This window comes from Dipodomys ordii, unplaced genomic scaffold (assembly GCF_000151885.1).
Source record: "Dipodomys ordii isolate 6190 unplaced genomic scaffold, Dord_2.0 Scaffold118, whole genome shotgun sequence".
Lineage (NCBI taxonomy): Eukaryota > Metazoa > Chordata > Mammalia > Rodentia > Heteromyidae > Dipodomys > Dipodomys ordii.
Window position 1 is genome coordinate 1,666,781 of NW_012267334.1, and position 26,851 is coordinate 1,693,631.

The 26,851-nt window shown below is 66.4% G+C and overlaps 1 protein-coding gene across 4 annotated transcripts; it reads left to right on the top strand.

The window, feature by feature from the left end:
- The first annotated feature begins 1,312 nt into the window (after positions 1 to 1,312).
- On the top strand, positions 1,313 to 26,851 carry Gpsm1 (G-protein signaling modulator 1). Of its 4 annotated transcripts, XM_013029482.1 has the most exons (14): positions 1,313 to 1,460; positions 8,919 to 9,140; positions 10,462 to 10,597; positions 11,258 to 11,400; positions 11,646 to 11,769; positions 12,009 to 12,124; positions 12,601 to 12,756; positions 13,554 to 13,662; positions 14,557 to 14,680; positions 19,235 to 19,305; positions 20,351 to 20,530; positions 24,245 to 24,392; positions 24,801 to 25,009; positions 26,208 to 26,851. In XM_013029482.1, the coding sequence occupies exons 1-14, from the start codon at positions 1,393 to 1,395 to the stop codon at positions 26,412 to 26,414; spliced, it is 2,013 nt and encodes a 670-aa protein (XP_012884936.1). In that variant the 5' UTR covers positions 1,313 to 1,392; the 3' UTR covers positions 26,415 to 26,851. The 4 variants fall into 4 exon arrangements, with proteins under 4 accessions (XP_012884936.1, XP_012884937.1, XP_012884939.1 ...); XM_013029483.1 differs by lacking the exon at positions 20,351 to 20,530; XM_013029485.1 differs by lacking the exons at positions 1,313 to 1,460; positions 8,919 to 9,140; positions 10,462 to 10,597; ... (4 more) ...; positions 13,554 to 13,662; positions 14,557 to 14,680 and adding an exon at positions 16,084 to 16,157.

The window sequence follows — 26,851 nt, forward strand, 5'->3', positions numbered from 1 at the left end:
CACCTTTCTGCCTCCAGGAAGAAGGGAAATGCCCTCTACCACTTGCTGTGGTCCAGGCACCCCACCCCCACACCCACTATAGGGTTCAGTGACCTGCATTGGCCAGAGCCAGGCCCGCCCCAGGTGGGCCTCCTGCCCTGGGAGGCAGCAAGGAGGAGGCCCAGCCCTGAGCCATGGCTCCCTGCTGGGGTCAGGCCTGGGCCAGGCCTGCCCACTCCCACGGTCTCTGGGGGAGGCACGGGGGACACCGCCAGCCTGGGGGAGGCACGGGGGACACCGCCAGCCCCAGCCACATCGCCGTAGGCACAGATGGTTCTCATTGCCTGCTGCCTCTCTTCCCTGGGAAAAACAAACCAACTCAGGGCCAACAGAGCCTTGTATATCTTGTGTTTATTTTTGTTGCCATTTTCCTGTGCAGGAAGCCACTGTGCCGTGGGCAGCGTCTGTGAGAATCTGGCCAGGGTGGCCTTGGCATCCTCCCCCGGGCTCAGGCAGCTCTGGGGAGGGACGGGGGTGATCCTGGGAGTCGTTTCGCCCCCAGACTGGTTCCTGTCCGCTGTGGCTCACGGCCACTCTTCCAGGGTCTCCAGCCATGCCAGGAGGGCTGAGATCTGGGTCAGGGAGCGGGCCAGAGCCAGGTTAGACCTCAGCTGGGCAACTGCCCGGGGCCCTGCGGCGCCGGCTGTGCCTGGCGGGGGCACTCACGGGTCAGGACCTCCGCTCAAAACTCCAGAGGCTGGGGTCCCCGGACGGGGCCCTCTGCCCTCCCTGTGAGCCCCCCAACTCCCCCATCCATCAGGACACCAAGGCTGGGAGGGGCAGCCCCAGGGACAGCCCCAGGGCGTGGGGTCCCACAGTTAGGCAGCTAGGCATGCGTGGTCAGCTTACGCTGGCAGAGGGGTCCCAAGGCCCGCACCCCGCAGCAGGGGCAGGAGGGCGTGGACCCCCCAGGGCCGGGCAGCCGTGCTCAGCCCTGGGGGTGAGGGGGACCCCTTGGGGGACTGAGGCCTTCCAGGGTGCCTGTGCCAACCTCAGCCTCAAAGCCCCTGCCCCTCCTCCACCGAGCCTCCCCCCTCCTGCCCACCCCGCAGGGGAGGCAGGCCAGCCCTCCGTGGTCAGCCGCTGGGCTGTGGTGGCTGGCGGGTGGGCGTCCCAGTCCTCCCTCCCTCCCCCTCCCTTCCCCGCCCCCTGTCCGGGCGGCGATGACATCACAGCGCGGCGCAGGAGGGGTGGCGGTGTCCCGCGCACATCACTTCCTCGGCGCCTCCTGCGGGCGCTGACGCGCAGACAGACGGACAGAAGGACAGGCAGACACGCGCGCGCGGACGGCAGAGAGGCCGCCGACAGGAGGGAGGGCGAGGAGGGCCTGCTCGGCTCTGGGCGCCCCGACCCATGGCAAGCCCCGCCCCGCCTGCGGCCGAGGAGCTACCGGGCCCGGCCACCAGGCGCCTCTACTCCAGGTACCGGACGGCTCTAGTCAGGAGCGGGCGGCGACCGCGGAGGGCCGGGCCGGCGGGCTGCGGGCGGCGGGCGGCCGGGAACAAAGGCGGCGGTGGCTCAGGCAACGTGGCCAGGCCGCGCCTCCCTCCCGACTGGGCGATGGGGACGTGGTCCCGGCCAGCCGGCCCAAGGCCAGGGTCTCAGGCGCAGGCTGCGGCCCTCCGCCCACGCCACAGGGGTGGGCCAGGCATGCATGCCACCCGGTGCCCGGCGCCCCCAACCTGGCTAGTCTGACCTGGTGCAGGGCAGCACGGCCAGACCCCCTTTGTCAGGGCCCGGGCCCTGCCCGCTGGCCATCCCTGAGCCCCACGCCAGCTGGACCTGGGGCCCAGCCAGCCGAGTGGGTGTGTGCCTTCCTGAAAAGACACCTGCGCCCCAGGCGGCTCGCAGGCGATCGGTCCCGCTCTGCGTCACGCCGTTGGCGTGGTCCGGCCCCTGGCTGCATGCCTGCCCGGTGACTCCCAGCCTGTGGAGCCGTGCGAGGCCTGGCTGTGAACACACGGCCCCCAGAGGGACCAGCAGCTCCCAGTCCACTCAGGGGGCAGAGCTGAGTGCCGGGCAGGGCTGCGCCTTGGCCCCGGCCCCGGGGCAGGTCCGGCGCCCAGTGGCCTCTAACTCTTGGGGGCTGCCATTCGGATCACTCCAGCAGTCCTCCTTCCCAGGAGCCTCCCCCAGCAAGTCTGGCCCAGCCCGGCCATCCATCAGCCAGGCACCCCAAGAGGCCCAGAGGCCAGTGGACGGCCTCATCCCCCCCCCAATCTTGTTCTTCTCTGTGCTGCTGTTCAAAGACAGCCTCTTTTGTGTGGCCTGGGGTCCACGGCTGAGCCCCTGGTCTGGCTTCTGGGCCTCCGAGGGGCAGGGGTGTGGCAGGAGTGACAGGGACAGGTTTGCAGGCAGCTCACACAGGAAGCCTGTCTCGAAGGCTTCATCCCAGGTCTCCGGAGCGGAATGGGGGCTGTACAGGGTGGCAGGGGTCCCCGGGTCACCCATCTCTGTGGCGGGAGCTGACCAGGCTGCAGTGTGGGACCGGCCTGCACACGGGGAGAGGGTGGTCCTGAGGGATGGATCCGGGGCCTCCACCCTGCGTCTGCCACCGTCAGGCCCCGCCTGGGAGCCGGGCCCGGGGTGGACACTCCAGACAATGCTGGCCTGGGGGTCAGCACTGGGCAGGGCTGGTAGAGAGGTCACTCAAGCCCTGACGGCACCCCTTCAAGCTAAGACACAAACTGAACTAAAGGCTGACCCGGACCCAGATTTGGGGTGAATGGCACGTGCCTTTCTTGAGGGCTATGGAGGAGGTTCTGCAGGGAGGCTGGGCCCTACCTGACCACAGTCACAGATGGGTTCGGGCAGCCAGTGGCTGGTCAAGGTGGACGGTGGCGCTTCTGGAGCTGGGCTGTGGAGCACGTGGAGCAGTAGGGAGTCCTGAGGAGGGGGAGCAAGCCCGACACCCTCCAGCCCTGCCTTCCTGTGGAGCCCAGCGTGTCCGGGGAAGCCTGGTGGCTGCTGGGAGGGGGGCTGTGGTGCCCTGTGCCTGGATGCCGGACGCTGGGCATCCTAGAGGACAGTCCATGGCACAGGCTCTCCTCTCCTCTGCCCCTCCCAGGAGCTTCTCCTTCCCACAAGCCCCTGTCTGGAGAGAGTTTGGTTATCAGAAGTAGGGGCTGTGCTGGGAAAAACTGCACACTGGCCGTGTGTGCTGGGGGAGGATGGATGGAACCCGGGCCCCCAATCTCAGGGGAAGGCCAGGGGTGGGGGCGCTAAAGGACTCAGTGGGTAGGGCGAGGGGTCCCTCCCGCTGCCCTGCAGGCCCCCGCTCAGTGAGGCTGGAGGGGAGGGGAGGCAGGGGCCATCTTGGGGTGGCCCTGCCCTGGGGCGGCCCACAGGGGGCATCCTCAGATGTACGCCGGGTCCCTGGGGCCACACGGCACCGTCTCTGCCTTCCCGCCCCATTACTCTGTCCCCAGCAGGACGTCAGGGAACAGCCACTATCAGGACCCTTCCCTGTCCTAGCCCTGGGAGCTCCTGTAAGCATGGCCCTCAAGTATGTCCTGAGGGGAGTTGGGAGCTCCCCTCCTTCCCAGCGGTCCCCACTCCCCCACCCTCCCCCACAGGTCTGTACCTGCTCCCTCCACCCTGCACCAAAGTTCAGAGTGGTTTGGCCAGGAGGCGGGGGGGGGGGGGGGGATGATGGGGGAGGACTTGAGGCTGATTGTGAGCCTGGAGTAGTGGCCAGGGACCAGTGCGGTAACAGGCCAGAGAGGGGGAGACGGGCAGGGCACAGGCAGACGGGCACCAGGACAACACCCCCAGAGCCACAGGTGGTAGGAGCTGGGACCCTGGCTAAGGAGCCAGCCTGGTGGGGCACCCCAGGGCACCGGGATCCTGTGGGGGCAAACAGCTGGGGCTAGAGGCACTGAAGGGCAATGGAGCCATGGGCTGCTAGTTTCTACCAGCACCCGTGCTGGGTGTGCGGCCAGCCACAGGGGTATAGGCAGGCTGTGCTAGCCACAGGCTGGCCACCAGAAGGCTGGCCCCGCATCACTGAGCCCTCGCTGACAGGTCACCAGCAGGCAGCAGAGGGATCTTGGCCGGCAGCGGCCAGCCTCCCCGCTAGCTGCTGTGGTCTGGCACAGGCAGCCACGCGGTAGGAAGGATCTGAGGCGTGGGTTGAGCGGAACCTGTGGGTAGAGAGGGTCGGCCGGCTGGTCCCCAGCCTGCAGTGTGGTGGGAGGTCAGGCACTGTTGGTTTTCAATTCATCTATGTTGCTCTGCTTAGCAAGGTAGCAAATCTCAGACACGCGGCCCACACCTAGGATGATGGGAGGGGCTAAGCCCTGGCCCCAGAGAGCCCGTAGCCCTTGAGGTGGACAGGTCTTCCAGAGGCCCAGAGAGCCTGGCATCTGTCTGCAGCCCCTCAAGTGGCCAGTGCTTACAGGTACCTGACAGGGGACTGACCCAGTCATACTCTGCAGGCCTGCAGAGGTAGGGCAGAGAGCCAGGGTTCCAGAATCTTCCTCACTGTGCTGGCCTGGCCCCCCAAGAAGGCAGAAGAGGTTGGGTTGCATGCAGATCAAGGAAGCCTGTGGTCCACATGGGGGCCGGGGACGCTGCCTGTCCCTACTGGCCAAGAGGTCCATGCTAGGCCAGGAAAAACCATCATGGCCATGGGACAGGGAGGGGTTCGTCAGGGCCTTCCTGGGGCTGCTGCCCCGGCTGAGACCCCAAGGTGACCCTAGGCCTCCACTCTCTCGTCCTTGGTGCCAGGGTCCCCATACCAGGGCCCCACGCTGTTGCTCAGTCTCAGGAGACCCCTCCACCCCAGGGCACCGGCCAGGATGCACCCGGGCCTTTTGTGCCCACTGTCCAGCTCAGAGATATTGGGGCTCCCTCTCCTCTCTCCCAGACCCTGTGTGGCCCACAGGGTCTTGGGCCTCACCTCAGATGTCCTGCGAGGGTGGACACGTCCAGCTGGGGGTGTCCTATGGGGCGGTGGGGCCTCCCCCATGTTGGGCACCTGTGCCAGTGCCAGCGAGGCCGCAGAGCTGGCCAGGCTGAGGGTAGATAGCACACTAGGTCCCCGCGCGGCCTTGCCACCCCTGGGATGGGCCCTCCTGGACGGCGCGCCGTGGGAGAGTTCAGCTGTCTGTCAGCTATGGGCATACGCGCGGAGCGGGGCTGGGCACCGACCTTCCTCCCAGCAATGTTGACCAGCGCCCACCGTGGGAAGTACCTGACCCCCCAGCAGCTGACCCCGGAACTGGCCGTGGGCTCTGACCGGCAGAAAGGCTCGCTGGGGAGGAGCACGTGCTACAGCGCAGATGCCTCTGCCCCTCCCCCCCAGAACAGGAGGACAGCAGGGATTACCTGGGCTCCCCACCCCCAGCTGTCAGTGCTCTGAGCCGCCCTGATCCCCAATCTGCCTCAGATACCCCGGAGGAGGAGGGCCCAGAGTCCGCTGCCGCCAGGGCAGAAGCCTGGGCTGGCAAGACCCCGCGACCCGCACCCTGCCATGCCCGCCCCCCCCGTGGAGGGCCCGCCGCTGGCCCTGAGCCTGGCAGAGAAGGCCATGTGCAAGGTGGTGTATGGCGCACCGCGCCCCCGCCCGCTGCTGCTGCCCGTGGGCCTGGAGCTCTGGCTGTACGTGCAGAAGATGCGCAACTTGCACAGGACGAGGTGGGGGCCTGCGGCATGAGGCCTGGCAGGCGCTGAGTGTGAGGAGGGACAGGGTCTGGTGGTGTGAGGTCTGGTGGTGTGGGGTCTGGTGGTGTGGGGTCTGGTGGTGTGAGTTCTGGTGGTGTGAGGTCTGGTGGTGTGAGTTCTGGTGGTGTGAGTTCTGGTGGTGTGGGGTCTGGTGGTGTGAGTTCTGGTGGTGTGAGGTCTGGTGGTGTGGGGTCTGGTGGTGTGGGGTCTGGTGGTGTGAGGTCTGGTGGTGTGGGGTCTGGTGGGGTCTGGTGGTGTGGGGTCTGGTGGTGTGGGGTCTGGTGGTGTGGGGTCTGGTGGTGTGAGTTCTGGTGGTGTGGGGTCTGGTGGTGTGGGGTCTGGTGGTGTGAGCTGGTGGTGTGGGGTCTGGTGGTGTGGGGTCTGGTGGTGTGAGGTCTGGTGGTGTGAGTTCTGGTGGTGTGGGGTCTGATGGTGTGGGGTCTGGTGGTGTGGGGTCTGGTGGTGTGGGGGCCTGGCTCGCGGATGGAGTGTCACAGGCCCAGGCTGTCTCTCCTCCACAGTCACCTGGAAGGACAGCTGTAATCAAACAAGCAGGTGGACAGGGATGTTGTCTTGTGATTGGTAACCAAGTGACCCTCCTGGTAGCCAAATCGACTCCAGCAGCCCTTCCAAGGGGTCCAATGAGGGCCTGCCCCCAGCCTGGCAGGTGTGGGCAGGAGGTCTTGGGTGCTGGGGAAGGCAGGCAGCTCAGTGGTTTGGCCTTCTAGTCTCAAAACCACCATCCTGTCCCCTAGCCATGTGGCTCTACTGGTCCCGGAGGAAGCAGGCAGGTGGGGGATCCGAGTCCCCCCAAGTCCCCTGATACCACGGGATGAGGAGCCGCTCCCGCCCAGGACCGCGAGTCTGGGCCCAGTGTGAGATTCCGGTTGTTTCTGGGATTCCCTGCATACGCTGAGCTGTAATGAATCTCACATTGTTTGGCCAAGGCCACTAAAGTGCCACGTGTCAGCCATCGGCCCGGCTGATGGGGCCTCCACTCCACGGTGTTCTTGGTGTCCTCGGGAGAGGCAGCCCCATGCCCCGCTTCCCACAGCCCCTGTGTGGGAGGCAGACAGGGCCCCAGGGCTGGATAGACACAGGCCACTGTGGCTGATTCTGAGCAAACAAAGGGACACGGGGAGTGGAGTGGTGCTTCGGGGAAAGGGGCTCATGGGGTGGAAGGGCCTTGGAGGGGGCCGGGCACTGAGATGGGGCCCAGCTCTGCAGACTGCAGGGCTGTGAGTGTGTGGGCATGGGGCGGGTGGAACCTCCAGAAGACAGCTCTGAGCCGAGTGGGAGCAGACACGGGTCAGCCTCTCCAGGACCCATCTCCCACCCACACTCCCACAGAACCGGCACTCCAGAGAGCTCAGAATGCCCAGCTACTTTGACAGGAGCTCCGGGAGTGAGCTGTGTGGGTGTCTGACTGGCATGATCAAGGAACATGGCCCCAGATGTCCCACACTCACCCCTGCCCCTTCTGACGGTTACTCTCAAATCCTCACAACCCTAAGGGCCAACTGGGAGCTGGGCATAATGGTGCTGACCTGCAATCCCAGCGCTCCACCCAGAGGTGGAGGAGGGTCACCAGTTCAGGGCCAGTCTGGGCTACATAGCTATCCCTGTCTCAAAACCAAAGACAAAAAAAAAAAATTACTCGGTGGGTTTTCCACAAACTGAACAAAAAGCTATAGAAAGGCCAGGCACCAGTGGCTCAGGACTGTCATCCTAGCTACTCAGGAGGCTGAGATCTGAGGTTATGGTTCAAAACCAGCCAGGGCAGGAAAGTCTGTGAGACTCTTATCTCCAATGAACCACCAGAAAACCAGAAGTGGCGCTGTGGCTCAAGTGGTAGAGCGCTCGCCTTGAGCTGAAGAGCTGAGGGACAGCGCCCAGGCCCGGAGTTTAAGCCCCACAGCAGACCAAAAAAAAAAAAAAAAAGCTGGTGCAGTGATTCACACCTGTAATCCCATCTTTCTGGGGAGGCTGGTGGGACGTTCACTTGAGCCTGGGCACCACAACAAGGAGGCCCCTGCCTCACAAGAAAAAGAAAACAATAGCAACCATGCTAGCCTAGCCTCATAGCCCCGCTCAGCCCCTTGTCAGGTCCCTGGGCTGGGGTCACAGTGCCCTTTGGTGACAGGTCTGTCCCCAGTCCCCTCCCCTGGCCTTCCTGCCCCGAACCCTCCCTCCCACCTTCAGCACAGCCTAGAGACTGGGTCCTACCCCTGATCTCACCACCTCATAGACCCCCACCCCACACAAACCCTCCAAGACAGGACAGACTCTAGCCTAGGCCCACAGGGTTGGAGAGGGGCAGAGACCAGGGATCCCAGGGTACCGTGTCCAGCCCAGGGCTCTACAGCAGGCCGGAGCAGGACTGGGTAACCTCACTCAGAGACTCCTGCACACACGGTCCTGCCCCCACTGCTGTGCCCTGGGGCAGCTCACTGGAGTCCTGGCTGTGGGAGTCCTTCTCTAGCAGGGGCATCCGCTCAGCGGCTGCACAGGGCCCGGGCTGAGGGGCTTCTCTGGCAGTAGCACAGGTGTCCAACTAGGGGCCGGTGCCGTTGGGTATGCGTGCAGGATTCCTGGGCAGGGAGCTGGAACAGTGAGTGTCCGGGGGCCGGGTTCACCCTGGACACGGATCCCGGGACACTGTGCTGTCCTCTTCCTCCCTGTTTCTCAGGCTGGACCTGGCCAGCAGCCTGCACTGCAGGTGAGACTCTGACCCAGGGAGGCTGTGGACCTTCAACCCAGATGCAGCCTCGACCCAGCAGAGTCCTCCCTGGGAGGACCGGAGCTGGCTGAGGGAGAGGAGGCTTGGATCAGGCGGGATGGGGGCGGGAGGCAGAGCGTGGATGGGTCCACGCCAGGTCCCCGGGAGTGCGTGGGGAGGGGCACCTGGCCCCTGGGTGTGGGAAGGCCACGCTCTGTCGGCCGGCTTGCGCACCAGCCCCCGGGACAAGGTTCTCCCTGCCGCCCAGACCCATGTGCTCTGGGCCCTGCCCTCACTCTGGCAGACAAGCAGCGAGGTCAGGGCACAGATGTGCAAGCCTGGGGTGCTGTCGGGCCTCCTACTCCCAGATGTGACTCCCCAGCAGACACAGTGCCCGTGTGGGGCAGCCCCGCCACTGAGGCCCTGCTGAGACCGTCCAGAAGGGGGTTCGGCCCCCAAGGGAGGGGCGGGCTGTGACACCTCTGCCTCTGCCCAGGATGGAAGCCTCGTGCCTGGAACTGGCGCTGGAGGGCGAGCGGCTGTGCAAGGCCGGAGACTTCAAGGCGGGCGTGGCCTTCTTTGAGGCCGCCGTGCAGGTGGGCACGGAGGACCTGAAGACGCTGAGTGCCATCTACAGCCAGCTGGGCAATGCCTACTTCTACTTGAAGGAGTATGCCCGTGCCCTGCAGTTCCACAAGCATGACCTGCTGCTGGCACGGTGAGCACCCCAGGGCTGGGCCTGAGAGGAGTCTGTCCCTGCGTGTGTCCCACGTGCATCCTGGGTGCATCCTGCGTGCGTCCTGTATGTGTCCTGTGTGCATCCTATGTGAGTCCTGTGTGCATCCTGCGTGCATCCTGTGTGCATCCTGCATGCATCCTGTGTGCATCCTGTGTGCATCCTGCATGCATCCTGTGTGCGTCCTGCATGTGTCCTGTGTGCGTCCTGCATGTGTCATGTGTGCATCCTGCATGTGTCCTATGTGCATCCTGTGTGCGTCCTGTATGTGTCCTATGTGCGTCCTGTGTGCATTCTGCGTATGTCCTGTGTGCATTCTCCGTGCATCCTGTGTGCATCCTGCATATGTCCTGTGTGCGTCCTGTGTGTGTCCTGTGTGCATCCTGCATATGTTCTGTGTGTGTCCTGTGTGCATCCTGCATGTGTCCTATGTGCGTCCTGTGTGCATCCTGCGTGCATCCTGTGTGCATCCTGTGTGCGTCCTGTGTGCATTCTGCGTATGTCCTGTGTGCATCCTGTGTGCATCCTGCGTGCATCCTGTGTGCATCCTGTGTGCGTCCTGTGTGCATCCTGTGTGCATCCTGCATGTGTCCTATGTGCATCCTGTGTGCATCCTGCATATGTCCTGTGTGTGTCCTGTGTGCGTCCTGTGTGCACCCTGTGTGGGGTCACTCACACACAACTCTGTGTCTACTTAGGTGCAACCTCGGGCACCACCCAGAAGTGTTGCTCCTGGTGTTGGGGCTCTAAGCTCACTCCTTGCTGCCTGCTCTCACATGTGGCCCTGTCCCTAGAGTCCCTGGTCTCCCTGTGAACCCTATGCTCTGCAGGCTTACCTCTTCCCACCTCTGCCCCTTTCCACCCTTCTCCCTCACTCCAAAGTGTCCAGTCTTGTCCAGTCCCCGGGCCTCTGCTCTGCAGGGTCCTGTTGGGTCCCCTCCTTTGCATCACCAACAGCTCTCCCCCTCTTCTGATCTCCTAAGTGGAGTGATGTCCACACTGGCCTCCTACCCCAAGGAGCCCCATACCCTGCCCTCAGCCTCAGCCCTCAGCCTGAGTGAATGTCCACTACTTATCCCTCCACCGCCAACCCCTTCCCGGCTTTCCCCAGGCCCTGATAGCTGCGTGAGGCCTGCCCAGGTCCCTGCTGGGTGGGCAGCAAAGGAAGGACTCTTGCCCCAGGGCTGTGCTCAGAGCCTCCCCTGCCCGGCATCACGCTCCTGCACCTCCCCGGGCCAGGCCCTGCTGGGCTCAGGGCCCAGCCCATCCTCCGCCTGGCTCCTCACTCCCTCCTGCCTTCTAGGACCATTGGTGACCGCATGGGGGAGGCCAAGGCCAGCGGGAACCTGGGTAACACGCTCAAGGTCCTGGGCCGATTCGATGAGGCTGTGGTCTGCTGCCAGCGCCACCTGGACATTGCCCAGGAACGGGGCGACAAGGTAGGTGACCGGGCCCCAGGGCCATCATCGTCCCCCTGCTCTGCCCTCTGGCCCGTGCCCAGGCTGAGACCAGGCAGGGGTGCCACACCCCTCAGCCTTCCCCCACAGGAAGGAAGACCCCCGATGACTGTGAAGGTGCACGGTCCCTCGGAGACGGGGCCCATTAGCTCATGTGGCTCCCCAGCCACGGCCCCTCCCATCTCCCCCTCTGCCCAGCTCCCCCAGCTTGTCCAACACCCAGCACTCCTTTGGGGGTCCAGGAGGAGATGGGAGGCAGGGCTGGGAGGGCTCCTCCAAGCTACGAAATAGACCAGGCTAGAGTAGCTGTAGGCCGGCCCCACCTCCTGCCACAAGTCTGGCCTGCGCCGCTTTCCCTCCGTACCGTGTGGCTGAGCATCTGTGCTGCCGTGGGCAGGTGGAAGGTCACGCATAGGCAGCTGGCACGCGCCCCTGCACTGGAGCTCTCCCCCTCGGCCATTAGCACCCAGGCCCGGTCAGGTCTGGTCCTCACCAGAGGAAAGGACCCCAGGCTTCCTTGCATCCCTTCCAGAGGGTCCAGGGCAGCGAGTGGGCCCGCGGGCCGGCACAGGGCCTCTGCACACCTGGGGTGGGCTCCGTGGGGAGCTGTGGGCCCAGCCCACACCTCGGCACCGCTTGCAGGTCGGAGAGGCAAGGGCGCTCTACAACATCGGCAATGTGTACCACGCCAAGGGCAAGCAGCTGTCCTGGACCTCCGCCCAGGACCCCGGGCACCTGCCGCCCGACGTGCACGAGACCCTGCACAGGGCCTCCGAGTTCTACGAGTGAGTGGGGCTGGCACCCATGTCCTGGGCTCCCCAAACACTTCCTAGATACACCCCTCAGCCCCGTCCACCACCCCTGGCAGGACTGGCTGGACCCAGCCAGACCCCCAGCCCCGTAGCTCAGATGGAGCCAGGACACCGCCCCAGCCACCCAGTCGCCAGGACACCCCCTGGCAGAGCACGGAGAGCCCTCCAGCCTTCCCTGGGGCTGGAGGGGACTCAGCTCAGACAGCCTCGGTCCGCAGGAAGAACCTCTCGCTGGTGAAGGAGCTCGGCGACCGCGCAGCCCAGGGCCGGGCCTACGGCAACCTGGGCAACACCCATTACCTGCTGGGCAACTTTGCCGAGGCCACAACCTTCCACAAGGAGGTGAGCCAGGCCGGGCCAGCGGGGCAGTGGCAGGGCCCTGTGGCGGCTGGGCCCAAGGTGACCCCTCGTTTTCAATGACAGAGGACCATGGGGGAGCAGGGGTGCCCCATCCACCCCTGGCTCCATGGACACTTGGTGCTGGGGTCCATGGTCGGCTCTGGCTGCCCTGCGCAGGGAGGCAGCCCCCCCCCACGCTGCCGGGCCGCTCACGACCCTCTGGGGCTTGGGTGTGTCTGCAGCGGCTAGCCATCGCCAAGGAGTTCGGAGACAAGGCAGCCGAGAGGAGAGCCTACAGCAACCTAGGCAATGCCCACATCTTCCTGGGCCGCTTCGACGTGGCTGCTGAGTATTACAAGTAGGCGGTGTCCTGACCCCCAGGGAGGGAGGCTCCCTGGGAGCCGGAGCCCGGCCCGGGCGGGAGGGGTCTTTCCGCCTCGGTCCTCCCTTCTGAAGGGCAAACAGATGAAACTCCTGAAGTTGTGCCCAGCCATGGGCCATCTCCCTCCCGGCCTGAGCACCAGCCTCCAGGAGCTGAGCCCTCATGACTGGGTCCTATCTCAGGCCCTGAGTCCTGGGTCCCAGTGTCCTGGGCTGCCTGGGGGGGAAATAGCAGCTCAGGGTGCTGAGAACTTGGTGCTCCTCAAAGCCCACAGGACAGGAGTGCACGTGGTGCCGGGGGCACCGGAGCATGGGGACGCAGCCAGGCCTGCAGAGCCCCGGGCGGGGGGTTAGGCTTGGGCTGGAGACCACCACCCAGGCTTCTCTGCACCTCCCACCCTCGCCTGCCCCCGCTGAGCGTGGACATGGCACTGACCCTGGCACTCTGTGCAGGAAGACACTGCAGCTGTCCCGGCAGCTCAGGGACCAGGCGGTGGAGGCGCAGGCTTGCTACAGCCTGGGCAACACCTACACGCTGCTGCAGGACTACGAGCGCGCGGCTGAGTACCACCTGCGGCACCTGGTCATCGCTCAGGAGCTGGCTGACAGGTGCGTGGGCACCGCCGGCAGGCCCAGCCAGGCCTGGGGGATGCTGGCATGGCGGACGCAGCATGGCCTCCCCCTCACTGGGCAGCACAGGGACCCCAGGCCAATGTGCTTTCCCCTTTTCTACGTAAATGCCATCCCTAGAAAGACAGATGGGACAGGCCTTAGGCTGCTGTTCTGGGAGTGGAGGTCGCTCAGGGAGATTTCTCTGCCAGCCACTAGGGGGCGAGCCTGGCCATGAGCCCAGTGCCTGATGCTCTGCCTGCCCGCAATGGATGGCCCAGACGTGTCTCCTCGCAGGCCGCTTTGCAGGCTAAGGGTTCTGAGATAACTCCGTGACAGGATAGGAAAAAGAATACAGGCCTGGACACCGGTGGCTCATGCCTGTCAGCCCAGCTACTCAGGAGGCTGGCTGAGATCTGATGATCACGGTTCAAAGCCAGCCTGCACAGGAAAGTCTGAGACTCTTACCTCCAATTAACCAATTAGCCACCACAGTGCCGTGGCTCAAAGTGGTAGAGGGCTAGCCTTGAGTGCAAAAGCCCAGGACAGTGCCCAGTCCCTGAGTTCAAGCCCCACAATTGGCAAGAAAAAAAGAATGCAGCTGTTTGGGGCTTCTCCCTGCTGGCGGCCAGGTGTGGGCGGTCCTGGACAGTGGGGACGGGGTCAGTACAGCAGAGAGCGTGTGCTGTCCAGTCAGTGCCTCTTAGGCATGGGGTCTTGAGAGGACCCACACCAGAGAGCTTGGGACAGTGGGCAGGCCTGGCAAGGGTGGACGTGGACTGTCTCCCTTCCTACAGGGTGGGCGAGGGCCGGGCATGCTGGAGTCTGGGGAATGCCTATGTGTCCATGGGGAGCCCAGCGCAGGCCCTGACCTTTGCCAAGAAGCACCTGCAGATCTCCCAGGAGGTGAGCGGCCCAGTCCCCGGTCCTCCGCCTGAAGTCCCGTGTACTACCCCTCCTCCCCCACCCAGCAGCCCCCAGCCCCGTGGACGCCAAGTTTCCACTGTCTGCACGGGCCAAAGACAGGAGCCCACTGTACACTCCTAGTCTTAGTGTGCTGTGGGAGACCCACAGCTACTGAGTGCCCTGCCCTTACTTCTATGGACCTCAGCCAGGCTGGCCATGGGGTCCCTGTGCCCTCTAGAGGTGGCCTGGGGGCTTCCTCAGACCCCCCTAGCTGGACTTCATCCGGGAAAGCTGTGTCCTCCTCATCCTTGGACGGATGGCCCAGACCCCTCCTGTGGGCAGGCGGGGTCACCACAGGTAGCCCTGGTCTCCCCTAGCACGGACAGACCAGTTCTGCCACCCATGCCAGCTCCACGTGGGGGACCCCGGCAGAGGTGGGGGTCAGGAGGCGCTGCCTGGAGACCCCTGCCAGGGGCAGGCCTCCAGAGCCCACCAAGCCCCCTGGCCACCAGGCCACGAGGCCACCTGGTAATGCAGGTGTCCAGGAGGCCCCTGAGGGAGCCTGAGACTGATGGGGTCTGAGTAGGAGACCCGGCCCCTGGGGTCTGTGTCAGGGCTGAGCTGACCTCCCACCCGGTGGCACCACGGGACACGGACCAAGCTGCCAGGGACTCTGAGCACTTCTGGAGTATGGCTAGGTCCTGTCAGGGACCCCCAGAGACAACAGACCCCCAGAGATGACAGGAGACCCCCCAGAGATGACAGACCCCTCAGGGGTCACCTGCGTCCTCTCAGAGGCCAGAGGTCAACATAGGCTGCCTGGGGGACTGGGACCCATGGCTGACCTGGGAGCGGTCCCAGCTCCGCCCACTCACCTGACCCTCCTGGCTGTAGATTGGGGACCGCAGCGGGGAGCTCACCGCCCGTGTGAACGTGGCACAGCTGCAGCTGGCGCTGGGCCGCCTGACCAGCCCAGCCGCCACCGAGAAGCCTGACCTCGCCGGCTATGAGGCCCAGGGTGAGTTCCCAGGGCTGGGCCGGGGCCATTTTTTATAGGCCCAGTCTAGGTTGCAGTTTGGTGGGGGGGGGGGGGAGGTCTAGTGCTGCCAGGGCCTCAGCTCGGTGCAGGCTCGGGGTAAAGGGCACAGGAGGCAGCTTCTGCCAAACGCAGGCGCTCCCGGAGCTAGCAGCCAGAGGAGGGGCGGCCCCGAGGCCGTGTGGCTCCCCTCTGCCCAGCCTGGCACAGGCCCAGACAGACTCCTGCCCTGCTCCCGGGGTCACTGCCTGGCAACCAGATTCGGCCCCGGGGCGCACACAGGAGAGTCAGGGTGAGGAGGCAGGACAGGAACTGACGTTCGGTGGGCTCAAGGCCGTGGGCGAAGGTGTGGTGACTGCTGAACCGCAGTCAGCCTAGGCGGCTTCTCACCCAGGGCCTGTGGCTGTCTCCTGGCCTGGTCCAGCCGCCCCCCACCCCCAAGCCATCCTGTGAGGGTGGGCTCCGTCCCGGGCCGGCGTGGGAGGGGCTGCCGGAGCCGGGAGAGGGGCCTGGCCTGCCTGGGGTACTAAGCTGGGGAGGTCCAGGCTGCGGCTGTCATAATGACCTCCTTCACAGCCTGTTGGTCCTCCATGCAGGTCAGCAGCACCACACACAGGGACAGAATGTTCCCTGCAAAGCAAATACATTAATACCTATGAGAGAGGGGGCCCGGTGAGGGATGCCATGCTGAGCTGGCTACCTGGGGTGGCGGGCAGGACTGGGCAGGGGGCAGGGTGCCTGCTGGATCTTGGGATTGGCACAGTGGAGCCAGTCCCCCGTGGCTGGATTCCCAAGGACACCCGGCCGCCCTGGCCTCCAGGGTCGGCCGGCGGGATCCGTCCACCATGAGCGACCTGGGACCCCAGCCTGGAGGGGTGGCGTGGAAATGGGTCTTTGGCATTTCTCACCAGGCCCTAGTTGAAGTACTGAGGACAGAGGAGAAGAGGCATCGCCTCTGCCCCCCCCACACACACCCCAGGAGCAGGGGCTCCATGATGACTGGGGAAAGGAGGGCAGCATCTGCCCGGCCGTAGCTCTGCCCGGCCCCGGATGTCCCCAGGGCGGTGGCTCTGCGGAGCCCTGGCGCAGCCCCCCAGCCCGCGTCCCCCAGCCCGAGCAGGCAGCTCTGCAAAGGCTCCTGCAGAGGCGGCCAGCTTTGTGTCCTCTTGACTCTTTCCTCTTCTCTGAGCCAAGGGAAAGGGGGGCATGGCACGGGAGAGCGGCCCGGGACAAGGCAGCTCTGTCTTCTGCACTGGCCGCCCCGCTCGGCCCTGCCTGACCCCTCCCAGCCGTGCTCCCGGAAGCCTCCCACCGCAGGCCGGGCCGCCTGGCCTGCTGGGAAGCCCCCCCACCCCAACCTGGGGCATGGTGCAGGGCTGCGGGGCTGGCGGGCTGCAGCTGCTGAAGGCGGACCTGTGTCCCGAGGGTCCGGGCAGCCCCGAGGGCGATGCCTGCCTTGGTGAGCCAGTGGAAGCAGGGCCTGGGGCACTGGAGTCTGGACTCTCCGCCACTGAGGGCTCCCACAGGTGACACTGATCACCTATCGCGGGGGGTACTGAGCTGGTCCTGCCCGGACTGTGCCTGTCTTCTGGAATCTGTCTCGTGGAGCTGGTGAGGGACAGATGTCTTTCCAGAGCCCAGATGGACAGATGTGTGTCCCGTGTAGCTTGGGGTGGGGGAGAAGCTCCTGGGCTGGGAGGGTGAGCTGGAGGAGGCGGGGAGGCGCTGGTGTGGTGCGGATGTGGCCGGGGCAGGGCCTAGTGGACGTGGGATTTTCATGCAGGTCCCGGTGGGCAGCCGGCTGGGCATCATTGTGCGCATGGGATGGTGGTGTGCCCCGGTGTGGCTTGGTCAGTGTCGGGGCTGGCGCCGGCCAGGGGAGAGGCAGGTGCCCAGGACTCAAGAGCGCCTCTTCCTGAGAGAACACGTGGATTTCACGTGACGGTGGGGGGGGGGACGGAGCGCTGCTGGCTCCAGCCTCCCTCCGCCGGCCTTCCTCCCCAGCAGAGCTCCACACCTGCTTCAGGGACAGAGGCGCCTCTGTGCAGCTTCCGGGCCGCCCTCCTCCCACAGCATGCCCTCCGGCTCTCGCTCAGGACCTTCTGCACGCCCTCCGCCTGCTGGGCCCTGCCCACGGCTGCCCTGGCACAGGCCCCACGGGACACACGCCCTTGGGTCCCTTTGCCACCTCTGGGTCAGGTGTTTGCGTGGTGGGGCGTCTGGGAGTGCCTCAGTACCCCACCCGTGGGACTGGGCGCAGTTCCGGCTGGGGGAGGGGCCGGGGGGCCATGCGGCAGGGGTGCAGTGCATCGGAGGGAGCTGGCTCCCAGCAGCCCCAGGGCTGGGGGAAGCTGCGTCGTGGCATGCGGAAGGACAAGAGGGGCAGCCCCGGGGGAGACACAGGTCCTGGAGGGGCGAGAATGGCGTGGGGCGCCCCCTGGGACGGCTGGCCGGGACAGGCTGGCCCGGGGGCTTAGGTGCCCCCCCAGATCAGAAACTATTGATAGCTGCTGACCATGTGACTGTCCAACTCAGGAGGGGGTGAGCTGTGCCGGGGAAGTTTCCAGGACTTGCCCTTGATGGGAGGGACAGGAAACAGAGCCAGGGGACCGGGGCCTGAGGCCCCTTCCAGACAGAGGGTGCATTGAGCTGGGCCTAGCAGGCCTCCACCCCGCAGCCAGGCGGTCAGGCCTCGCGCAAGAGGGTGTCCAGGCTTCTGCACAGCCGGGATGCGGTGAGGGCGGCAGGCGGCTCCAAGCCTCTGACAGCACTGAAGGCCCAGACGAGGTGGGGAAACCGAGTCTTGCCCCGGGGATTCCCAGGGGCTGCGAAGAGACAGGCCCGTGCCAGCTTGCCGTGCGGGGTGGAGTGGGCTGTCCCGGGGTCCGGTGAGTGGAGGCCCGGCGGCCCCTGGAGCAGACTTGCCCCCAGTGACCCGCAGGGCGCCCGTGTGGGGAGGGCACGCGCGCCGTGCGGTTTGGGGGTGGTGACGTCATTTCTTCCTCAGACCTGCTTTCCTAGCCTGGGAGTGGGCATCGAGGACCCCCGGCCCCCACTCCGTGCTGTCCCCTCAGCCACTCGCCTCCCAGTGCGTGATGGGCAGGCCAATTCGGGAGCCACACGGATGGCCAAGGTGGGGCAGACAGCCCCGGATCTGGGGTGCTCGTGTGGAGAGCTCGGAAGCAGCGTCCGGCCCTGCCCCGGGTGCTCAGCTCACGCTGGCCTGCGCCGCCCAGACGCCCGGCCCTGCCCTCGGCAGCCACCGGCCGGTGGGGCGCAGAGCTGGCTTCCTTCGCGCCCCAGGCAAGAGGAGTCCCAACCACCCCACGTCCCCTCCCGTGGTCCTGCCCTGAGTCACCGCCTGACTGTGAGGAGTAGGCCTCTGCCTGGGGCTTGTGTGGAGTCAGCCCGGCTACCTGGGGCTACCCTGGGATCCCGCGTCCTTGTTCTTATTCTCTCTACACAACCATCTTTTCAGGACACCCACTGTCTAAACTGAGGGCATGGACAGGCTGGGGGTGCTGGCAACTCGGTCTGGCATGGGTCTTCATGCCACCAAGACAACAGCTTGGCCCATCCAGAGCCACCACAGCCATACCCCAGCCCTCTCATCTGCAGTAAGAGCAGCTGGGGCCGGGTCGGGACAGGACCCCTTCCCCAGGTCAGAGCTGAGCATGGACTCCCCGACTCCCAGCCTCAGACAGCCACCACCCACCCGCCCCCGCTGCTCTCCTCTGCAGGCCGGGGCCCTGGGGGCCTGGGCCTCCCCGGAGATGCACAGGGCATGCTGCGGACAGGGCAGAGCTTAGAGGCCAGCTGCCCGGCACTTCCAGTTCCTGCCCCCTGCCTGGCGTGTTGTCCCTTGCCTGGCTGGCTCTGCTCTTCCATCTCAAGCCTCCTCCTCTGGGACCAGTGCTGCCCAGGGCCCCGGGGCCTTGGCTTGGCCTGTCATTCTTCACCCCCCAGCTCCGGCCCGGTCTGGCGGCTGGCCTTGGCTTCCCTGTGCGGACGGTGCTGCCCAGCCGGCTCTCCCTGGACCTTCTGTCCAGGTGCTGCCTGTGTTAGCACTTGGTATGGGGGGGCAGGCTAAACTGTGCCTGCCTCCCAGGGACATGTTTGGAACTGAGGTTTGGGGTCCCACTGCAGGGCTGCCAAGCGCTCGCGGCAGGGGCTGGCAGCTGCAGTGGAGCTAGAGGTCAGGATCAGGGCTGGCTCCTGTGGGGTGTGCCGGGGTGTGTGCGGGGCGTGCGGCAGGAGGAATGCACAGCCTGCAGGCGACACCCGGAGTAGTGAAGAGCCTGGACAGGCCCCAGTGCCGGGAGCCCCGCAGTCAGCCCCCAGGCCGCTCTCAGTCAGGCCTAGCCTTGCGCCCCCCCCCCAGCCACCCCAGTGTAGCCCAGGGACACTGGACACGGCGCTGCAGTGGCTGCTGTGAGCTGCTGGCTCCTGGGGCGTGGGCTGCCGCACCTTCAGCCCCCAGGGCTCCAACCTGGGCCCGCTGGCCGGCACCACTGACCCTGTCTTGCTGTCTTCCAGGGGCCCGACCCAAGAGGACACAGCGGCTGAGTGCTGAGACCTGGGACCTGCTGAGGCTGCCCCTGGAGCGGGTGAGCTGAGTGGGGACAGGGGGGCTGGGCAGGCGGGGAGGGGGGGGGCCGGGCTGGGGGGGGAGCTGAGCCGGGGCAGGGGAGCCAGGCAGGTGGGGGGGGGGAGCCAGGCTGGGGAGGAGCTGAGCCAGGGCAGGGGAGCCAGGTGGGGAGGGGGGAGTGGGAGTCAGGCTGGGGTGGGTGGACAGGGCTGGGATGAGCTGGGCTGGGGTGGGTAGTCTGGCTGGGGTGGGGAGCTGGGCCGGGGAGGGGAGCCGAGCTGCGGGGGGGGGGCGCGTGCTGCAGGGGAGCTGGGCCAGGGCAGATGGCTCAGGTGGGGACCAGCACCCTCAGTGGCGCTGTCTACTGTGAGCAGCGTGTTAATGGCCTCAATGGGTGGCATCTGCCCGGCCGGCCCCGTGCACTAGGAGACAAATGTTCTCAGTGGACTGCAGCCCCGCGTTGGTCCATCTGCCACCAGCCTCGCCTCCCCCACCTCCCCTGCTTCTTGCCAGCTGTGCGTCCCCAGGGAATGGCGGGGACCTTTCCCATCCCCTGCTCGGGCCCCATGCCTTGGTGGACCCGCCAGACCCTGTGGCTGAGGAGGAGGCAAAGCCTCCCGGTGGAGGAGCTGGTGGGGTGTAGCAAGCCCCAGGCGAATCTAGGGGGTCAGCAAGCAACACAGCAAGAGTGGGTGCTCTGTTACCCCAAGGCAGTGTGCTGACTCTCTGAACCTATGGCTCCTCCAGTATAGCATTGGTCTGGGGTCTCACGTGGGCCCAGGGACACCCAGTCATTGTCATTGCTTAGTGTGAGGTTGACATTTGGGAGGTCAGCATCCCCGGCGCACGGATGGGCCTGCACCCTCAGACATCCACAGCGCCCCAGCCCCAGCCCACAGCACGGAGGGCCCTGAAGCCCTTGGCTCCCTCCAGGCGGTTGAGCCCCCACCAATGGTCCGTGCCGCCATGGCTCCGGCACCTGCCCGGCCTTCTCTTTGGGGGCCTGGGACGGGCCCTCGGTTCAGAACTGCCCCGCCCACGCCCAGCCTGCTTCCCCCTCTCAGGAGCAGAATGGAGATACCCACCCGCCAGGGGACTGGCGGGGACTGGGCAGGGACGCGCTCCCGCTGCCCGGGAGGAGCAGGAAGTACCAGGAAGGGCTGGACCCTGCTGAGAGGCGGCCCTGGGACGGCAGCCACTCCCCGCTGGACAGCACCGATGTCCGGGTGCAGGTGCCTCGCTCGGTAGGTGGCTCCTCTCCTCAGCCAGCCCCGGGGGGCCAGGCCGGGCCTGGCTGCTCAGGGAGGCCGAGGGCCCCTCCGCCGGTTCTCCCCCCCCGCCCCCACCCCAGGCCTGGCGCTCAGGGCCGGCTCCCAGGAGCAATCAGGTGGGTTTTTCTGTTCCAAGTGGGCCTCAGTTTCCATCCTGTCACCAGTCGGGGCTAGTACCCCCAGCTCTCAGGTGGCCTTGCTTTCTGCCCCTGGCCCCCTCCCTGGCCCCCAGACCTGTGTGTGGGTCAGGAGGGACTGGCTAACCCTGCTCAGAGCCCGGACAAGGCCCCTCCGAGGCCCCTTGGAGCTGGGGTGTGCCAGGGCAGGGTGGGCTGGAGGAGACGGCAGCCTGGCACGGGTCTCAGGCCCCTCCAGCAGGAGCTCCTGAGGCAGCCCGCAGCCAGCAGCCCCTGGGGGTCTCCAGGAGCCACGGTGCCGAGGGTTCAAGCCTGCCCACGTGCCATGGTGCAGGGGAGGGGCCGCGGAGCAGGCCAGCCAACGTGTTGCTGGGGTGTCTGTGCATGGCTGCAGAGCCAGGGGTGGGGTCCCTCCTTGCCCCACGTGCAAACGGCCCCACGCAGTGTCCGTTACTGCTTAGGGGCAGGGATGGGGACACGGGCGGATGGCCAGGTGTGCGAATGGAAGACTGAGTAGGGACACGGACCGGCCGTAGAGGGACGGGCCCACGGCCCCTGTGCTCAGGGCTGGTGTCTCCAGGCACCCAGACAGGGTGAGGGTCCAGGGACACAGGGAGACTGAGTCTAGGCTCAGAGATCAGCACTGGGCCCTGGAGCAGCGCACCTGGGCGCAAAGGGCCTAGAAATTCACCTAAAACATGCCCCCCCCCTTAACCACCTCCCAGCCGGGCGGGCGTGGGCACGCCAGGTATTCTTAGTGCCAGGAGGCTGCCTGCAGCCCACCCTTCCCGCACCCAGGGCTGCTCCCATCACAGGAAGACATGAGGCATGCTGGGAACGTGGAGGCCGCCTCTCTGTGTGCTAGGGCAGGCCCCATGGAGGGCTGCTGAGGTGAGCCTCCGTTTCCCGCCCGTGCCCAGAGCCACCGTCAGCAGGTGGCCCAGCCCCGTCCAGGGGAGGGGTTGGGCCACACTGCCCAGGCCAGGAGAAGGACAAGGACGAGTCTGTCTGAGCTGAAGGAAGAGCAGCGTCTCCCCTCCTGCGGCCCTGCCTTGGGAGGAAGCCCAGGCCAGGCACGGGGCGGGAAGCAGACTTTCAAATCAGCTGTCCGCCCCCACGGCACAGCGTGACCACCCACTGGTGGAGGGGGGCGCTGCTGGAGCTCAGCTCGGGATCCAGTTCTGTGTTTATGGAGTGTGTGTGTGTGTGTGTGTGTGTGTGTGTGCATGTGAGGGGGAGAGAGAGAGAGAGAGAGGAGACAGGGAGCGAGGGCGGGGGCGGAGCTGGGAGGAGAGGGCCCAGCCCTCACCCTGGCTCCTATTTAAGTGTCAGGCAAACACCGTAGTTCCCAGCAGTGGCAGTGGGGCGGCATTTGGCACTCCGGGCAGGTGGCGGCGGCCGCGCCGGGCCTGCTGGCATCCTGCCTGGGCTGCACGTGGCTGAGAGCCCCACCGAGCTCCTGACTGCTGCTGCTGGAGGAGCCCGTGATCCCGCGTGAGTGTGGGTCCCCGCAGAGCGGAGGCTGGGGCCCTGGGGGCCTTTTGGCCAAGGTGGTGTGGTCCCAGCCAGCACCATAGCTGCCAGGCTTCCACTAAAGCAGAAGAGGTTACGGTCAGACTTCAGCAGGAACTCAGAGCTTCAAGGGGGAAGGAGGCAGGATTTGGGGGAGGGGAGGTGTTCCCCACAGTCCTCACACACAGGAAGCTGTGTCTAGGCCCCCAAGGTGATTCTCGGCGATGGGAGCTGAGCCGCCTCCGGCTGTCCGGCGCTCCCCGTGCAGTGCTGGGCCCGGCTCTTACGCAGGAGGGAGCGCCTGCTGCTGGAGGGGCTCTGGGCTCGGGGACGGGACAGCAGCGGGCATGGGGACACAGGAGCCAGTCTCAGCCCCGAGGTGGCCGTCTACATTTCCTCCCCAGCCCCTGGGCCGGGTCCAGGAGGGTCCTCGGGGTAAAGCTGCTGCGGCTCAGCAGCCCATGACTTGCCCGAGGCAGGCGGGCCTGGGCCGCGGGCTGGGGCGCAGTGGGGCAGATGGAGGGGACTCCAGCACAATCTCGTGGGCCTCCGTGGGGTGCCAGCCCCTCTGGCCACCTCTGCCTGGGCCCGCAGGCCAGCGGGCTCGCAGCGCCTGCCAGGCTCGGTGCCAGTCCTCCCATGCAGAGGGACACATCCTGGGGGTCCCAGGCTCATCCTGAGTGCCCAGAGCCCAGTGGGGTCTCCCCACAGATGTGCCCTGCCTGCCCTGCCTGCAGTGCCCTCTGCTGGGACCTCTGCTTTCAGAGAGCTGAGCCCAGTCCTCCACAAGGCCCCAGGTCTGCTGGCCTTGGCAGGTCACACGGCCCCTGCATGTGGGGCAGTCTTGGGCACTGGGCACTTGGGGTGGCCTTGGTCTGTGGTCCATGGAGGCCTCCAGTCATCTCCAAGTGGCCGGCTGGGGCAGGTGGGCAGGCGGGCAGGCCAGAGCACACCCTACCCACATGGCCCGCAGGCCCCAGAGAGGCAGACAGAGGCACAGTGGGCCTGCGGTGACCTCTCAGTTCCCAGGAGACCATGGATGTGTAAACTGAGGCCCCGGAGGGGTTAAGCTTGACCAAGGTCACCTGGCACCTGGGGCTCAGAGGCCGAGGGTCTCCACTCCCATCCTGCCCCCTCCTCGGACAATCGTGTGTCTCAGAGCACCCCCACTCCCATGCAGACCCCTCTCGGGGCTGGCCTGTGCCTCAGGGGTTCACTCTGGGCTGAGTTAGCCCCTACTCAGAGCCCAGATTAAACTCCTGCCCAGCTGCCCACTCCCCAACAGCCACACTCAGAGTTCCTGCTGCCACCCATCCGCCCAGGGCCCCAGATCCCGGCACTGCAGCCCCTGTGGACCCGGCACTGTCTGTGGGAATGCAGGGAGGGGCTGGCCAGACCCAGGAGGTAGGGACCCTACATGGCAGGAAGCCCCCACTTATCAGAGGCTCTGGGCAGGAGGGCAGCCGTCATTCCGAGGACTTTCCAGCTGCCTGTGGACTCCGCCTTCTGCCCCTTCTTCCCGCATGTGGAGGTCCAGGCTCTGCCCTCCAGCCTCACCAGGGTAGGGGGAGGCGGTGTGAGCGCTCTCTCACACCCCAGGATCTGGGCTCACTGGCTGCTGCCCTCTGGGCCTGCCTGCTGGCCTTATAACTGTGTTGCCCAAAGACAGAGAAGGAAGAACATAGGAGCCCTGACCTGCCCATCCCTGTGGTCTGGCCGGCCACCGCAACAAATCTCCCATGGCTGGCCAGGCCTGCCGCCGGCCCAGGCACGCGCCTGCGGCCTGAGCAGCGCCGTGCTCAGGTGGACTGGGTGGAGGCTGCCAGGCCCTCGAGGCGGAGTGGCCGGGGGTCGGCCGGGGGGTCGCTTAGGTTGAGACCGGGAGAGGCAGGCCCAGGCAGGGGCAGTGTAAGGTGCGGGGGTGCTGAGGCCCGGCCTGCGGCGCAGGGCGTGCAGCAGGTGTGGGCACGGGGCGCCCGGGAAGCAGGGATGGCGTCTGGGAGCTGAGGGGCTGCGCTGACCCCCCGGTGCCCTGCAGAGCGTCCCCAGAGCCCCCTCTTCCGACGAGGAGTGCTTCTTTGACCTGCTGAGCAAGCTCCAGAGCAGCCGCATGGATGACCAGCGCTGCCCCCTAGAGGAGGGGGCTGCAGAAGCCACCGCTGCCCCCTCCCCAGAGGAGAGGGCGGGTGAGTGCCGGGGAGGGACAGGGCCTACATCCCCCGCCCCCCTCCGTGGCCTCTCAGTACTGCCCCTGACGAGCCGTGACAGGCCAGCTGCGGCACACCCCTCCCGGGAGCAGCCCCCCACGTGCCCCCGTGCTGCATCCCGGGAAGCGCGTAATTATCCCACCCTCTGGAGCACGCATGGGCGCACGGCTGCCTCCAGCATGTGGGAGGCCAGGCTTTCTCCTGTCACCTCCTGGAAACCCAGGAGGCGGACGTGGGCACCATCCCAGGGGCCACCGGGGCCTGTGTCCCCAAGAATTCATCAGGCTGAGCTGGTCTCAGAAACCAGCACTTCCAGCTCCCCACCCCCACTCCCCGGGCTGGACGGGCAGCCCCTCCAACGCCCCCCTCTGCCCCCCACCCCTGCAGCTCAGCCGTCCATGACAGCCTCCCCGCAGACCGAGGAGTTCTTCGACCTCATCGCCAGCTCCCAGAGCCGCCGCCTGGATGACCAGCGGGCCAGCGTGGGCAGCCTCCCCGGGTTGCGGATCACCCACAACAACGTGGGCCACCTCCGAGGTGACGGGGACCCCCAGGAGCCCGGGGATGAGTTCTTCAACATGCTCATCAAGTACCAGGTGTGCCTGCAGCCTGGGGAGGGGTGGCCCCGGATCTGAGAGGCACGGGAGCCCTCGCCAAAGGCGGGGGGGGGCGCTCCCAGTGTGGGTCAGTCCCTCCGTCTCAGGCCATGTCCAGCCAGCCACTGGACTTCAGCAGGTGTTCAGGCTAGCCCTCCCCTCCCCAGAGGGAAGGTGCAAAGACAGCGGCCTTGGGACGCCGCGGCTCGGGTTGCCACCTCCTTCTGTGTGGGGCTGTGGGTCCCACGCAGCTCCCCCGCCTGGGCAGAAGCAGCCAAGGTCCCCGCCGCTCAGTTGAGGACCCACATGATGGCGGAGAGCAAGGGCAGAGGCAAAGCCAGAGCAGGGCCAGCAGGGTGGGGCAGGAGAGGGGTGGTGACCAGAAGCGCGGTCCAGTGGCCTCCGGACGGGGAGGCACGCCGTCGTGGGGTTTGGGGTCAGGCGACGCGGTAGCGTGGCTGGGGTCGGGTGGCTACTGCTGCGCCGGCTGCCAGCAGCGGCACAGTTCCAGATCTGATGTTCATTCCGCAGAGGAGACCAAACCACAGCCCCGGGTCAGCCGTCCGGAGAGCTGCCTCTAAGCCAGCCCCTCCCAAGAAGCCCAGAGCCCCCCGTCCACTCGCACGCATGCGCCAGCGACTGCACCGGCTCCCGTCCCTTCTGCTCCAGGCCCTTCCGAGGAGCCTGGGCACACCCCAGGCCCCCCGGCTTCCGTGCCAGGACAGGCAGGGGCAGTGGGCCGCCTGGCCCTCAAGGACCCTGGGGTGCTCCCCGCGGCCGGGGCTGGAGCTTCCGGGGTCAGTCTGGGGGCAGCGTCGGGTTCAGGTGCCAAACTGAGACCACTGCGCTCAGCCAGTCCTTGGGGGTCAGCAGGCTTTGGGGCGGGCTAGGGCGGACCCAGTCTCCTGGGCCTGGCTTGTTCCAAACCAGCAGGTATCATTTGGACTTTCTTGTGTGGACTAGTCCCAAACTCTTGGGGGGGGGCGGGGTGAGACCGCAGGAGGTATCGGGACGCAGTTCTACCTGGGGCCAGGCAGGTAGACACAAGGAGGCCGAGATGGCCGGATTAGATTCACCTGGATCAGAGGAGTCGCCCGCTTCGGGGCCCAGGCCACTGCCCTGGAGCTGTCTGGGGCCCCCTGACCACTGGGCTCCAGGGCAGGCCTCCCGGGTCACCCTCCTGCACACATCTGTCCAGTCCTCCAGGATTGATGACCAGCGCTGCCCGCCGCCCGACGTGCTGCCCCGGGGCCCCACCATGCCGGACGAGGACTTCTTCAGCCTCATCCAGAGGGTGCAGGCCAAGCGGATGGATGAGCAGCGTGTGGACCTCTCCGGGAGCCCCGAGCAGGAGGCTGGCGGGCCCCCTGAGCCCCAGCAGCAGTGCCAGCCTGGCACCAGCTAAGACCTTCCTCCCCCACCCACAGCCAGGCCTGCCCGCTCCCTGCTCCAGGTCTCAGGTCCACGGTGGCCACAAGAGCCCAGGCCCTTCCTAGTGAGCTGGGTGCTGGGTGTGCAGCCTGCAGGGCATCTGCCTGCCTTCGGCACGGTGCGGGCCAGGGCCGCCATGCTGGGGAGGGTGTGCTCTGTTCCGCACGGCCAGGCTGGCCCTCAGCATGTTGACCCCACATCCCGGTGCTGCCAAGACCTGACCTCCCCCACCCCCAGGCTTTGTCCTGCCCCACCAAATGTGAAAACCTGCCCTGGCCATCCCTGCCACACACAGGGGGCTCTGGAGTCTTCTTGGGTTCTGGAGACATGGGTGTGTTCTGTCCCCAGCTGGTCCTGGGGTGCTCATGCAGGAGGCCCACTCTGTGCCCTCTGCCTCAGCCCCAGAGCAAG